This window comes from Plectropomus leopardus, chromosome 12 (assembly GCF_026936395.1).
Source record: "Plectropomus leopardus strain MGB_pleo_1.0 chromosome 12, ASM2693639v1, whole genome shotgun sequence".
Classification (NCBI taxonomy): domain Eukaryota; kingdom Metazoa; phylum Chordata; class Actinopteri; order Perciformes; family Serranidae; genus Plectropomus; species Plectropomus leopardus.
The window spans coordinates 35,817,501-35,834,333 of record NC_142187.1 but is presented as its reverse complement, the minus strand read 5'-3'; the positions used below and the strand labels follow the sequence as shown (position 1 = coordinate 35,834,333).

Genomic DNA, 16,833 nt, shown 5'->3' with positions numbered 1-16,833 from the left:
TGCCAAACTACCCCCGAAAAAACATAAACAAAACAAACAAAAAAGAAAGCAAACAATAATAGTAATAATAATAATAATGAAATGAAAAATAAATAATAGAAAATTAAAAATTGAATTTTTAAAATACTTTTACAGCAAAATGAGTAATTAGTCACAGAGCATGTAGTTAATAATAATAATAATAATAATAATAATGATAATAGTCATGTAGTTAATAATAATAATAATGATAATGATAATGATAATAGTCATGTAGTTAATAATAATAATAATAATAATAATAATGATAATATTCATTTAGTTAATAATAATAATAATAATGATAATGATAATAGTCATGTAGTTAATAATAATAATAATAATAATAATAATAATAATAATAGTCATGTAGTTAATAATAATAATAATAATGATAATGATAATAGTCATTTAGTTAATAATAATAATAATAATAATAATAATAATAATAATAATAGTAATAATAATAATGATAATAATAATAATAATAATAATAATAATAATAATGATAATAGTTAATAATAATAATAATGATAATAGTCATTTAGTTAATAATAATAATAATAATAATAATAATAATAATAATAATAATAATATAATAATAATAATAGATAATAATAATAATAATAATAATAATAATGATAATAATAATAATAATAATAATAGTCATGTAGTTAATAATAATAATAATAATAATAATAATAATAATAATAATAATAATAATAATGATAATAGTCATGTAGTTAGTAGATTTGACATAACTGTGCTGCAGATCGTCTTTCCTGCAGTGAACGCTTGTTTTCGAGCGCCGCTGCAGAGCTCGTCAGTGCACTTCCTGTCCCGCGTGAGGAGATTCGCTCCCCCTCGCTCTCCCCACAGCACAACAGCCTGATGGTGCTTGTTTTTTTCCCAGCAGGCCGTTGTGCAGGTCAGGTTGCAGGTTTGATGCGGCCAAGTGTTGCGACATGTTGCTAGGTGACGCCCCCGGATTTCCCACCGCAGCTGCAGCTCCACTTGGCTCCACAGACCTGCAGCTGGACGCCCCTCTGCCTAAAGCTCGCTCCTCTTTTTACACCTCCTCCTCCCTCAGTCCTCCCTCTGTCCTCCCTCTGTTCTCCCTCTGTCCTCCTCCTCCCTCTGTCCTCCCTCTGTCCTCCCTCTCTCCTCCTCCTCCTCCTCCTCCCTCTGTCCTCCTTCTGTTCTCCCTCGGTCCTCCCTCTGTCCTCCTCCTCCCTCTGTCCTCCCTCTGTCCTCCTCCTCCCTCTGTTCTCCCTCTGTCCTCCTCCTCCCTCGGTCCTCCCTCTGTCCTCCTCCCTCTGTCCTCCCTCTGTCCTCCCTCTGTCCTCCTCCTCCCTCTGTCCTCCCTCTGTTCTCCCTCTGTCCTCCCTCTGTCCTCCTTCTCCCTCTGTCCTCCCTCTGTTCTCCCCCTCGGTCCTCCCTCTGTCCTCCTCCCTCGGTCCTCCCTCTGTCCTCCTCCTCCCTCTGTCCTCCCTCTGTTCTCCCTCTGTCCTCCCTCTGTTCTCCCTCTGTCCTCCCTCTGTTCTCCCTCGGTCCTCCCTCTGTCCTCCTCCTCCCTCTGTCCTCCCTCTGTTCTCCCTCGGTCCTCCCTCTGTCCTCCTCCCTCTGTCCTCCCTCTGTCCTCCTCCTCCCTCCTCTGTTCTCCCTCTGTCCTCCCTCTGTCCTCCTCCTCCCTCTGTCCTCCCTCTGTCCTCCCTCTGTCCTCCCTCTGTTCTCCCTCTGTCCTCCCTCTGTGCTCCTCCTCCCTCTGTCCTCCCTCTGTTCTCCCTCGGTCCTCCCTCCGTCCTCCTCCTCCCTCCGTCCTCCCTCCGTCCTCCTCCTCCCTCGGTCCTCCCTCTGTCCTCCTCCTCCCTCAGTGTTTGTGTTTCCATGTGTCTTCACTCTCTGAGGTTGTTGCTTAATAACTGGAAAGACTTTTGTTTTCATTCTTCTGTTTGTTGCATAACGACATTTTAAAATGTGAAGAAAACTTCTTCACATTGTAAAATGTCAGAGAGACAGAGACAGAGAGACAGAGACAGAGAGACACAAAGAGAGAGAGACAGAGAGACAGAGAGAGAGAGACAGACAGAGGGACAGAGGGAGGGAGGGGGAGGGTTAACAGTTTCCCACAGTGTAGATAAAACGTAGAGGACGGTTGACATTCAGCGGTGGTGAAACCAGCAGCTCTCCCTGTGAGAGACTTTTGTTTTTCTTTATTTCAGCTGGAAACAAAAACGAGTGGAAATTTTGGAGTTTGGATGCTTCCGCATGAGTAAGAGCGGCGGACGGAGGCGTTGTGATATCGGTTTGTCCGTACGTACGTCGTCTGGTCGTCGTCCCATTCTGGTGAACGTGGGTCTTTTTTTGACATTTGGCACAAACATCCACTCACAGATGAACCAGTTAGATTTAGTTAATTAAAGGTCACTTTAAAGGTCATCTGTCTCGTTCTGGTAAACTCACTTTGGCACAAACGTTCACTTAATGCTAAAGATGAACTGATTCGATTTTTGTGGTCAAAGTTCGATGTGACCTCGTCTGTTTCGTTCTTGTGAATGCACCTCGAAGAAATTTCTTCTGATTTGGCACAAACGTCCATTTGGACTCAACAATGAACGGATGAGATTTCGTGGTCAGACGTCACTGTGACCTCATCCGTCTCATTCTCTTAAACAAGATATCTGAAGAAGTCCTTGAGAGAGTTAAATTTGACACTAACATCCACTTGGACTCGACACTGAATGGATTAGAATTTGGTGGTCAAAGGTCAAGGTCATGGTGACCTCACAAACATGTTTTTTGGCCAAAGCCTAAGAATTTATGTGCTAATTTTGATCACCTCGAGGGGATTTCCTCGGACTCAAGAGAGAACTGATTATCATTTTACGGTCAAAGTTCAAAGTCAAAAGTGTTTCCATTGCAGTTTTGCTAAATATGGCTTTTTCCGATGTTCATGTTTCCATTTTTGCGAATTTTGTATTCGCAGTTTAAATTTGCGCAGTTGGAGGGTTAATGGAAACCCGCCGGCTGACATATTGGTGTTTTCTGTGACTCGGCGTCATTTCTGAGGAGCAGAGGAGGAGACGTTTGTTCGAACCGCCGACTCTGATCTGTAAACTGAGCGAGGAGATCTTCTGCGTGACGCGTTCTCACGGACACGGATGGAAACTGAGAGAAACTCGACTCGTACGACCGTGAGGCGGTAATCCTACTTTATCTCTGGACTGAAATTTATCCTGAAAACTTCAAACCCAAACTACGACGTCCTGAAACACCGGTATTGGTTTGAGCAGATCAGGACGACTAAATGTGAGCGAGGAGTTGTTGAGGTTTTGATGGCGAGGAGTTGTTGAGGATGGCGAGGCCTCCCCGGCTCAGATTTAGCTCCGCAGCTCATCTGTAAACTTCCTTATTTGACTCGTCGGCATGAAGCTATTTATACCGAAGCCGGGACTGTTTTGGGAGGCGTCAGACGGCTGTTTGTCGCTCCCTCACATTCCTGCCGTCTGTCATCTCTGAGCTCTGACGGGGAAATAAGCACCAGCTGAGACAGTCCACCTTAACAACCGGCTGTCCACCTTAACAACCGGCTCCCGCTCTGTTTTATTCTGGAGCTGCGGTTCTTTCCGGCTCGTGACGCCTCGAAATAAAGTCACGGGTGTCGCATAGCGACCAGACCTCTCAGATTGTGTCATTAGTAAAAATACTCCAACAGGCGCAGAACAAGTACTCAGACTGCAGTAAAAGTACGAATGCCAGTGGTCTGGACACTTTTCCCTAATTAAAAAATAAATAAATAAAATAATAATAATAATAAAAATACATTTTATTAGAAGAACCATTTTCAAGGTACTCAAAAATACTTTTCAAAAGTCAAAAAAAAGATCAGAAAATAGAATACACTAAAATACTTTGATTATTTCTAGAGATGTTTTGGAGAATGTCATGTGGCTTTTTTTTATTTTAAAAAATCTTCTTATTTACGTTTAACCCTTTGAGACTTGAGAAAATTGGCTTGATGTTGTTCAAAAGCTGAGGTGAAGGGCAGCGAGCAACTTCTGAAGAAATTACCCCAAAATTAGCAAAAAAAAAAAGAAAGAAAATTACCTGAAAATTTGTAAAAAACTAAACAAAGTGAAGGGAAAAAAAGGCAAAATATACAAAAACATGAAATAAAAAAAAGAATTCTGTAGCATTCTTTTAAATATATAAGCATGATCATTTTATGTATTTTATTGAATATTTTTCTCTTGCTTCTTTACAAATAATTGTCAAAATCTACTAACTTCGTGCAGTTTGCAGAACAGTTCTTGCCAAATTGTTCGTTGCCTTTTTTGCATGTTTTCAAAATAAAAATAAACCAATTTGCTCAGATTTCAAATGTTTAAATACGTGTGAAGTTGTCTGAACGCAGCACAAGTGATGGCGCTCCAGGTTTCAAAGGGTTAATGGCGGTTGTCTCATTACGGCCACCCGGTTTTCACATCCTGTGAGCTACAAAAGCCAAAAACAGTGTTTCCATTGCAGTTTCGCGAAATATGGCTTTTTCGGATCGACTGAAGTACCTCTTCATGCCATAAATGGGACGACGTGTTTCCATTAGTGCATTTTGTATTTGCAGCTTTAATTCGTGTAATTTAAGGGTTAATGGAAACTCGCCTACAGTCGGGTTTCCTGTAAAAGATATGATCTATAAGAATGAAAAAAAGTGTTTCCGTTGCAGTCGATGCGAAGACTGAAAAACCTTTTTTCGTGATAAACTCACGTCAGTTTGTAAACTAAAAAACAAAATACGCCGAATGGAAACTCGTCAGTTTTTCTTCCATTAGGCGTCTTTTGTATTCATAGATTCACTTTATGCATGTCGAAGGTTACCGGGAGCCCGCCTGCTGCGAGTCGGTTCCCAGCCTTCAGTCTGCTGCAGCGAGAGTTTGTGGCTCCCGGCGGAGTTTTCTAACGTCGGGCTGGATTCTTCGTCCGTATGTGCACAGAGCTGCACGTGATTGATGGCAAACAAATGTTGAGTTCAGTTAAACCGTATTGACTCAGCCGAGAACCTGCGGCAGCTTCCTGGACCCGACGGACTGAAGCGCCGCAGCTGGCGGGCGATACCGGACGATTCCTCGTGAATCATAAAGAGAGCGAGAGTCGCGGGGCGTCGGCGAGCTGCAGAGGACCGACCGGCTGAGAAACAGCTGCAGGAACCATCTCAACAATGACGTCCGTTCATCGGAGCCCAGAGTCGAGCAGCAACGCCACATCTGTCAAAATCTTCATCCAGCTGAGAGGAGCTGCAGCGCGCCGAGTCTTCGCTGACCCGATCAGAAACTGTCCGGACTCACGCAGATTCTCACTGTAGTTCACTGATCAGATGAGTCTGGATTTGACCTTTTAAATCAGAGCAAACCGGTTTGATATCTGTGAAAAAAACAGGAAGAATTTACAAGAAAATTATAAAAAATTTAGTATCAAAAAAGGTAAACACAAAAATCACTGTTGTTTTTGTTTAACTGCTGTTCATACCATTAAAAGTTTTTCATACATTAGCAAACTATTAAATGTTTAACCAGTTTTCACAGCGACAAATACGATATTAAACAATTATATTAAACGTTAAGATGTTTCAACACTTTTCATACCACAAGTTTTTCATACATTAGTAAACTTTAACTATAAACATTTTATAAAAAATCCTCTTAAATAATGTGAACATTTTGTTAGAATAACATAACTTTAATGAGCAATCAACTTAAAAGCAAGTTTTCATAAATACTGTAATCAAGTACTTATGTACTCAACTTTTTTCCCACCTTGAAAAGTGTTTCATAAATTCATAAACTAAAATGTTTAACTACTTCTCAGACCTTGAACAGTTTTTCATACATCAGTAAACTATAATGTGTCACCACTTCTCACAGTGTAAAAGGTTTTTAATACATTAGTAAACTTGAATAATTTGAAAAGTGTTTCATAAATTCATAAATAAAAAATGTTTAACCACTTTTCAGACCTTGGAGACCTTTTCATACATGAGTAAACTGAAGAAACGGAGGGTGTAGTGGTTCTGCTGTGGGTCGCCGGAGCGCAGATGGACAGCGGTTATCAATCAGAGCCGATCGAGTGACGATCACGCAGATGTTCTGCCAGGTCGGCTTCCTGTCGGGTGAAGCGGTTCACTGCGAGTCTCAGCCGAGGGCAGAAATCTGTTCCACATTCCCCGCAGTTCCACGAAGATTTAACATCAGCGTGTAAAGTCGCAGGAGGAGGAGGAGGAGGAGGAGGAGGAGGAGGAGGAGGAGGAGGAGGAGGAGGATGAATGTCGAGAACATCGGACCAGAACATGATTCATACTCAGCGTATCCGACACGCCGAACACGCTGAACTCTGCTGCTTCCTCTGTGGTGTTTGACAGGCGCATTTCTTTCCCTAAATCCGGCGGCATCATGATGCCGGGGCGTCCCGGCTCTGGCCCGAGGGACCGCTCTTTATCCATCAGAGGAGGGGGCGGCTTTTCCCCCTTTTCTTTACGCTCCCCAAAGCTTCACAGATTTTTCCTTTTGCAGAAAACATGAAAGGGAAGCTCAGTGACCTGGTGAATAATGCATCAAATATTTGTCTCACGTGATGTATTCAAGTTGGAAATTTGAAAATCCAGCACTAATTTTCATTTTTTTTTTTTTTTTTACAGTTTTTATACCGTTATAAATGGTGTCTTTTTCCCATTAAATAAAACAAATTATTAAATACATTTAAATGATCTCCAAATATGTTTTTAAAGAAAAGAACCCCCCCAGGAAAAGAAAATTTTAAAAGAAAAAGTATTTCTTTTAATTTTTGATTGTCATTTAAAAAAAATCACTAAAATTTACCCCCCCCCAAAAAAAAAAAGGAAACCCGTGTCCTCAGATCCAAGCACCGGCCCTGCTGAAAGCCTGGTTCTGTCTGTGATGATTAAACGTGCAGCAGCAGGTCTGACGGGAGGACGGCCGTCTGCAGATGTTTGAACCGTTTCCTTCAGAGGTCAGAGGTCAGGAGGTTTTCTTTGGAAAGCTGTCTTCAGCATGTCTCTGGCAGCAGCAGGGGACCTCGTATGGATAAAGGTGTCCACACGTCCCTCTCCTCCTGATGCTGCTTTCTGTTCTGTCCACATGTTCGTCCTCTGGCAGCTTTCTGTCTCTTTGTCTGTCTCTCTGTCTCTGTCTCTGTCTCTCTCTGTCCCTCTCTCTCTCTGTCTCTGTCTTTGTCTCTCTCTCTGTCTGTCTGTCTGTCTCTCTTTCTGTCTCAGTCTGTCTCTCTGTCTCTCTCACTCTGTCTCTGTCTCTCTCTCTGTCTGTCTCTCTGTCCCTCTCTTTGTCTCTGTCTCAGTCTGTCTGTCTGTCTCTGTCCCTCTGTCTCTCTCTCTGTCTGTCTCTCTGTCCCTCTCTTTGTCTCTGTCTCAGTCTGTCTGTCTGTCTCTGTCCCTCTCTTTGTCTTTGTCTCTGTCTCAGTCTATCTGTCTGTCTCTGTCTCTCTGTCTGTCTCTCTGTCTCTGTCCCTCTCTGTCTGTGTCTCTCTGTCTCTCTCTGTTTGTCTGTCTCTCTGCTGCGTGAAACCTTTGTGTCCTGATAACCGTCCTGCTGATGTTGGACAGAGCTGTCTCTGGCCTTCACTCCCACTTTCCCATGAGCCTCTCACACAATTTAGCAGCTTTCTTTGTCCTCCTGTCCACCGCGGCCGAAACTCAACAGGTGTCCCGCAGAAACTCTGTCCATCTGGCCCTCGTAACGTAACGCTCAGAAAATACGCGCCGTCAAAATGTCACAGTTTGAGTGTTTGTGTTGTTGCGTCAGCGTTTCCCACGAACCGAGAACTCAGAGCGCCGCCCCGTTCACACGACCCAAACTCTGAGCCGCTCAGTGAACGTCCAAACCCGGACATTTTACACGTGTGTGTGTGTGTGTGTGTGTGTGTGTGTGTGTGTGTGTGTGTGTGTGTGTGTGTGTGTGTGTGTGTGTGCGTGCGTGCGTGCGTGTGCGAGCTGCTCAGCTGCTGCACACGCAGACTTCTCAGCTCCGACCTGGTGTTCATCAGATGTCTGTGCACGGTTCTTATAAAACTACATGGACCCTGAAAGTTTTGGAAAAGTCCTGAAATTTAAGTCTCACACACCTGTAAACTCATGATGTGTTCAAAGACCGTCAGACGTTTGAAATATCAACATCATTTCTGTTGTCACAGTGTTTGGCTGAAATAAATTTGTCTTTTTAAAGAAAATAAAAGTGACATTTTTTTGTTCACACCAAAAAAATAACACAAATAAATCACATGAAAATGGCCAAAAATATTTAAAGTAAACGTGCCTTCCGAGGGGGTTGGAAGGCATGTTTTCTCTAAAAGTCACCAAAATTTTTACAGAAAAAAAATATAGCCAAAATGTTTTCCTTCAAAATATTTTAAAGGAAAAAAAATGGCTAAAACAAAAAAGTCCTCTTCAGAAATTGCCAAGAAGAAAAACTAAATATAAATAATAATTTAAAAAATATATTAAGAAGTCATATTTTCTTTAAAAAATCTGGAAAATTTACTTGAAGTCTTTGAAACTTAAGCAGATTTTCTCGATTTCTTTCTAAAGCATGTGAAGAGAGCAATGAGCAACCGAAGAAGAAATGATCCAAAAATTAGCAAGAAATTTGTGCAAGAAAAATAAAGAAAGTTAAAAAACCAAAAAATAAGGAAATGGATTGAAAAATTAATTATAAACATAGTTTTAAAAATAAATTTCCAGATGAATGAATTTCTATCAAGTTGCTCTTTGCCTTTTTTCTCACGTTTTTGAAAGAAATGGCACCAGTTTGCTCAGAGTTCAAAGGGTTAATTATCCATAAAAGGCTTCTGGATGCAGCACAAAAGAAAGTCGTGGCTCCAGCTTTCGAAGGGTTAAACGACCAGAGTCCACCCTGTTTTCTTCAATAACAAAGTGATTCTTTTTTCAGTCGCAGCGAGTAAAAATCACCGAGTGCGTCTTTAGTTAGTGCCGTTTATTGTTATTTAATTGTGTATTTATTTTATTTTATTGTTTATTTATTTGCGGACTGTTTGCTGATTGGCGGGCCGGATGTCTCTGACCTGCCGTCCCTGTTGTGTCTTTGGCAGGACTGGGTGACGGCCACCGACATCAGAGTGACCCTGAACAGACTCAACACGTTCGGAGACGAGGTCTTCAACGACCCCAAGGTCCTCAAGTCCTACTACTACGCCATCTCGGACTTCGCCGTGGGGGGACGGTAAGAGACCGTTTCGCCGTAACTGACGAGATGTCGTGCGGACTGTGGTCAGGTCGGCAGCTCCGCTTCGCCTTTAGTCACACGTTAATGTTTGTCTGAACTCTGCCGCAGTGAGGATTTTTGTTTTCTGTAAAAAAAAAAAGAAAAGAAAGAAGATTTATTTTTTAAAAAATTGTTTATTTTTTTATGTTTTACCTACAAAACTGTCGTCATTTTTTTATTTTTTTAGCTAATTTTTTAGACTTTTGGGCTTTGTGTGATGCGACAGATGATTAGAAAGGGGACAGAGAGGGGAAGACATGCAGCAAAAGAGGACTCGAACCCGTGGCTGCTGCAGTGAGGACGCAGCCTTTGTACATGTGGCGCCCGCTGGACCAGGTCTGCTCCTCAGTGCTGCGTGACTCTCTTTTTTTTTTTTTTTTTAAGATTTTTAGCAATCATTTATTAGCAGATATTTATTTGTTTTCTTTCCTTTTAAGTTTTTTCAAACAGTTTTGATTTTTTTCTCTACTGTTTTTCTATTTTTTTTAAATGAATGAATGAATTCTGCGTCCGTCACAAGAATGAACGTTTTCGCTGTTTCTGTGTGAAAGTGCGAACATGTCTGAGCAGCTCTGCGAGGCCTGCTCCGGCAGAGGACACCTCGCTGAGTGACTGCGTGCGGTCAGGTGGTTTTGTGGGTCCTGGTCTGGATGCGTCACTGTGTGGTCCGCTTCCCTGTGGTCCGCGCACGAATCCACATGAGAACTCCTTTTCCTGCGCGTCTGAAAAAAAGGTTTCGACAGGCATTACAGGAGAGTGAAACAGGCCGCGGCCGCTCAGCCTGCGCACACATAATCTGTTTGAAATGTGGAGCAGATTTCCATTACACAGCCGGCATTCCTGGCATTCCTGGCCGGCAGGGCTGGATTACAGGGAAACCGGAATGGGGCGGACCGACCGCCATGACGGGCGGAAGAAAAGGGGGAAGAGTCCTGAGCTGCGGCACCTGTCAGAGCCGCAGAGTCCAGCCTTCATTTCCCGGAGGAGGACTCTCTGACGAGGCGTTTCCTGCAGGAGTCACCTGAACTCTTTCACCTGGCAGCCGAGCGGGCAGCCAATCAGAGCGCGGCACAGACTCAGCCGGCTTCCTGCTGCAAGATCCCTCCCAAATAATCCAACATTTCAAATTTGAGCCCTGCGGAGACCTCAAACTGTCCTCATCCAGGAGACGCCGCGCTGAGACTGTGTCCGTCCTCAGAGGACAGTCAGCGTCTTCGTGTTAACTGGCAGGTTAATTTAAACTCGGGACACGAGTTTCTCCAGTCTCATCAGTGCAGGCAGATGCCAGAGAGCAGGATTTAATCCAGCAACCCGATGAAGATTAAGTATGAGTCTGTGGCGTCATCACGCCTGCGCGCCGAGGCAACCCGTCCAAATATGTATTCATCAGGAAATAGTTCCAAAAATAAGAATAGGAGGAAAGGACCGATCTTTACTCTGCAATAGATGGTGTAATTTCTGTGAAACAAAAAAGCCAAAATATTGTAAAGGCAAATGAAATTGCCAAAAACAATTAAAAATCACCCAAAACTTTTGAGAGAAAAAAAAATCGCCAAAAATGTTCAGATTTTTTTTAAGGGAAAAAAAGGCAAAAAGTTTTTAAGAAACAAAAAATATCACCATAAAGAAAAAAATATTAACAACAGTTTTTAAAGAAAGTGATTTGAAGACATTAAAGAAAACAAAAGTTGGCCAAAATTAAAAAACAAAAAAAATTACCCATTTTTTTTAAAAGAGAAAAGAATTCCCAAAACATTTAAAGCAAATAAATTGCAAAAAAAGCCAAAAAGTTTTTAAGTAACAAAAAACAACTTTAAAACAAGTTTTTAAGAAAAAAAATAAATATTAGCAGACGTTTTCAAAGAAAAGAAGGAGTTCAAGGAGAAAAAACAAACTTTTTTAAACTTTTTGATTTTCAGAGCTCCGCCCCCTTTATGAATGTTGCTCATGAACCAACGAACAAATAAAAACGATCAAATCTGAAGCGTTAAACAAGTGTGCAGATTTAGAACCCCTCCGTGCAGCTGATTTATGAAGCTACTTACATCATTTTTCGGCCTGAAAGTATCTTTTTAAAATATAAACTATTTAAAATATAAACTATTTAAAAACTGCAGACGGTGATTTGTGTCAGTCGCGTGTTTGTGGCGGTCTCGCTCTCTGCAGCAGTTCGACAGCCTCGTTAAAACTCTTCCTCCTCGCCGTCACTTTTTCCACGGCGCTCTGCCAACAAACACCTGAGACAATAACTGCAGGTCCCGTCCTGTCTGAGGGGCTCTGCCCCCCGAGGACGTTAGAGAACCCTAACCTGCTCAGAACACACACACACACACACTCACACACACACACACACACACACACACACACACACACACACACACACACACACACACTCACACACACGCACACACACACCCCCACCCACACACACACACACACACACACACACACACACACACACACACACACACACACACACACACACACACACTCACACACACACACTCACACACACACACACACACACACACACACACACACACACACACACACACACACACACACACACACACACACACACACACACACACACACACACACACTGTCCGCTGGTGTCAATAAATCTGAAGAGTTTTTAAATCTGTCGTCTTCATGTGTCTGTGAGTCCGACATTGTCTGAGCGTCTCCGCTGACGGCGCCTCCTGTTGTTGTTGGAGAGTGTGTGTAGTCCAGGTATAACAGGTGTGTGTGCGTGTGTGTGTGTGTGTGTGTGTGTGTGTGTGTGCCGTCAGGTGTAAGTGTAACGGCCACGCCAGCGAGTGTGTGAAGAACAGCAGAGGACGCCTGCTGTGTAACTGCAAACACAACACGGACGGCGATGACTGCAACGTCTGCAAACCGTTCTACAACGACCGTCCGTGGAGGAGAGCGACCGCCGACAACGCCAACGAGTGTCTGCGTGAGTCCACCGCCGCTCAGCTGAGCCGCTGCTTTACCGCATCCGTTTACTGCAGCTACTACATCTGTTTATTGCAGCTACTATTGCATTACTGCAGCTACTACTGCGTTACTAAGTCCATCACAGCCTTATGACTACTTCTGCTTTACAACCAGTATCACTGCTTTACTGCATGTACTATGTCTTTACTACATCTGTCACAGCCTTACTACATCTATCTCTGCGTTATAATTACTTCTGCTTTATAACTACTACTGCTTTACTACCAGTGCTACCAGTTTGCTTTACTGCAGATACTTCTTTACTTTATCTGTTACTACTCTGCTTCACTTCTTCTCCAACTGCCTCACTACTCCTACTACTACTACTACTACTACTACTACTACTACTAATTGTGCTTTACTTTGTCTGTCACTGCTTTACTGCATCTGTCACTGCTTTACTGCATCTGTCACTGCTTTACTGCAGCTGCGACTTCATCATTATGGCCGTGTGTACGTTACAGTGACAGTTGCTGCTTCACTACGGCCATGATTACTACTAATGCTAGTATGAGTCTACTACTACTGTTACACTTAAATATCTACTACCAAAAGTATAAATAAAACTTCTTCAGCTGCGACGGTTAAATATAGAAGTTAAACGTTTCACTCCTCCCGTTCATGATGAAACCAGCTGAAGAAATTCAGTTTGAATGAATGAAAACTGAAGACACGCAGAGGAATGCGAAGGGTCGACCTTCAGAGCAGATCACATGACGAAGCGTGCGGAGGAAAACATCGGTCATGGCGGTCTCTGGGGGATTGTGGGAGCTGTATTTCCTGTCAGAGACTCGTTTCTATCACGGTGCAGATGCATGACTAACAGGCTTCAGGGAACATCTTTCTCCCACACTTCACTTAATCCGTCCTGCAGCGCTCGCGTCGGCGCAGGAAGCTGAAAGTTTGGAGACGCGCTGACGTGAACGTGCTGAAGTGCAGCCGAAGTTTTCACCTCGTTTCACCCGATTTTAACGCTTCGCTGCAGCTTTTACTCAGAGCGGCTAAAACTTAAAAAAAGGACTGTGTTTATGAGGTCCAACCAGAGAACCAGAACTGCATCTGTCACAGGCTGTCTCAGTACTTTTACTACTACTACTGCTTTACTGCATCTAATACTACTGCTGTACTGCAGCTAATACTACTGCTGTACTGCAGTTAATACTACTGCTTTACTGCATCTAATACTACTGCTGTACTGCAGTTAATACTACTGCTTTACTGCATCTAATACTACTGCTGTACTGCAGCTAATACTACTGCTGTACTGCAGTTAATACTACTGCTTTACTGCATCTAATACTACTGCTGTACTGCAGCTAATACTACTGCTGTACTGCAGTTAATACTACTGCTTTACTGCATCTAATACTACTGCTGTACTGCAGCTAATACTACTGCTGTACTGCAGTTAATACTACTGCTTTACTGCATCTAATACTACTGCTGTACTGCAGCTAATACTACTGCTGTACTGCAGCTAATACTACTGCTTTACTGCATCTAATACTACTGCTGTACTGCAGCTAATACTAATTGCTTTACTTCATCAGCCACTGCTTTACAGCAGCTGTTACTGTCTGACTGACTTTATTGTGGTTACTGTTCAGCTCGTACTGCTTTACTGCACACGACGCTGCCTCTGCTAAGATGAGTTTGTGCTGATGTTTCGTGGTGTTGATGTTAAACTCTCCGCCTCGCAGCCTGCGACTGTAACGGGAAGAGCGCCGAGTGTTACTTCGACGCGGAGTTGTACCGGGCCACGGGTCACGGAGGTCACTGCAGGAACTGCGCCGACAACACCGACGGGCCCAACTGCGAACGCTGCCTCGACAACTACTACAGAGACCCGAGCGGCAGCCGCTGCCTGCCCTGCAGCTGCAACACCGTCGGTGAGTTCAGGAGCGTCTGACAACGCTGCTCACATCCTCAGCTAACACGAGAGCAAATATCACATGTAACACACAACATGTACCATACAACATGTAACACACAACATGTAACACACAACATGTACCATACAACATGTACCATACAACATGTAACATACAACATGTACCATACAACATGTAACATACAACATGTAACACACAACATGTACCATACAACATGTAACACACAACATGTAACACACAACATGTAACATACAACATGTACCATACAACATGTAACATACAACATGTAACACACAACATGTAACACACAACATGTAACACACATGTAACATACAACATGTAACATACAACATGTAACATACAACATGTAACACACATGTAACACACAACATGTAACACACAACATGTAACATACAACATGTAACATACAACATGTAACACACAACATGTACCATACAACATGTAACACACAACATGTAACACACAACATGTACCATACAACATGTAACACACATGTAACACACAACATGTAACATACAACATGTAACACACAACATGTAACATACAACATGTAACATACAACATGTAACATACAACATGTAACACACAACATGTACCATACAACATGTAACACACAACATGTAACACACAACATGTACCATACAACATGTAACACACATGTAACACACAACATGTAACATACAACATGTACCATACAACATGTAACATACAACATGTAACACACAACATGTAACACACAACATGTAACACACAACATGTAACATACAACATGTACCATACAACATGTACCATACAACATGTAACATACAACATGTAACACACAACATGTACCATACAACATGTACCATACAACATGTAACATACAACATGTAACACACAACATGTAACACACAACATGTACCATACAACATGTAACACACAACATGTACCATTCAACATGTAACACACAACATGTAACACACAACATGTACCATTCAACATGTAACACACAACATGTACCATTCAACATGTAACACACAACATGTAACACACAACATGTACCATACAACATGTAACACACATGTACCATACAACATGTAACATACAACATGTAACACACAACATGTAACACACAACATGTAACACACAACATGTACCATTCAACATGTAACACACAACATGTAACACACAACATGTAACACACAACATATAACACACATGTACCATTCAACATGTAACACACAACATGTAACACACAACATGTACCATTCAACATGTAACACACAACATGTACCATTCAACATGTAACACACAACATGTAACACACATGTAACACACGTAACACACAACATGTAACACACAACATGTAACACACAACATGTACCATTCAACATGTAACACACATGTAACACACAACATGTAACACACAGCATGTACCACACAACATGTAGCACACAACATGTAACATACAACATGTAACACACAACATGTAACACACATGTACCATACAACATGTAACACACAACATGTAACATACAACATGTACCATACAACATGTAACATACAACATGTAACATACAACATGTAACACACAACATGTAACACACATGTAACACACAACATGTAACATACAACATGTAACACACAACATGTACCATACAACATGTAACATACAACATGTAACACACAACATGTAACACACAACATGTACCATACAACATGTAACATACAACATGTAACACACAACATGTAACACACAACATGTACCATTCAACATGTAACATACAACATGTAACACACAACATGTACCATACAACATGTAACATACAACATGTAACACACAACATGTAACACACAACATGTACCATACAACATGTAACACACAACATGTACCATTCAACATGTAACACACAACATGTACCATTCAACATGTAACACACAACATGTACCATACAACATGTAACATACAACATGTAACACACAACATGTAACACACAACATGTAACACACAACATGTACCATTCAACATGTAACACACAACATGTAACACACAACATGTAACACACAACATGTAACACACAACATGTAACATACAACATGTAACACACAACATGTACCATACAACATGTAACATACAACATGTACCATACAACATGTAACACACAACATGTACCATACAACATGTAACATACAACATGTAACATACAACATGTAACACACAACATGTAACACACAACATGTACCATACAACATGTAACACACAACATGTACCATACAACATGTAACATACAACATGTAACACACAACATGTAACACACAACATGTAACACACAACATGTACCATTCAACATGTAACACACATGTAACACACAACATGTACCATTCAACATGTAACACACAACATGTAACACACAACATGTACCATTCAACATGTAACACACAACATGTAACACACATGTACCATTCAACATGTAACACACAACATGTACCATTCAACATGTAACACACAACATGTAACACACAACATGTAACACACATGTACCATTCAACATGTAACACACAACATGTAACACACAACATGTAACACACAACATGTACCATACAACATGTAACACACA

At 41.7% G+C, this 16,833-nt stretch overlaps 1 protein-coding gene across 2 annotated transcripts in view; it reads left to right on the top strand.

Moving 5' to 3' along the window:
* lamc1 (laminin, gamma 1) overlaps positions 1–16,833 on the top strand; it is a 68,860-nt gene that overhangs the window by 33,443 nt on the left and 18,584 nt on the right. The window contains exons 1-4 of one of the 2 annotated variants that reach the window (XM_088086001.1): positions 2,193–2,370; positions 9,151–9,281; positions 12,116–12,282; positions 14,024–14,212. In XM_088086001.1, coding sequence (XP_087942127.1) covers positions 2,287–2,370; positions 9,151–9,281; positions 12,116–12,282; positions 14,024–14,212 — 571 coding nt within the window. In that variant the 5' untranslated portion in view covers positions 2,193–2,286. Of the gene's footprint in view, positions 1–2,192; positions 2,371–9,150; positions 9,282–12,115; positions 12,283–14,023; positions 14,213–16,833 lie in introns of those variants that run through there. The other variant, XM_088086000.1, reaches the window with a different exon arrangement.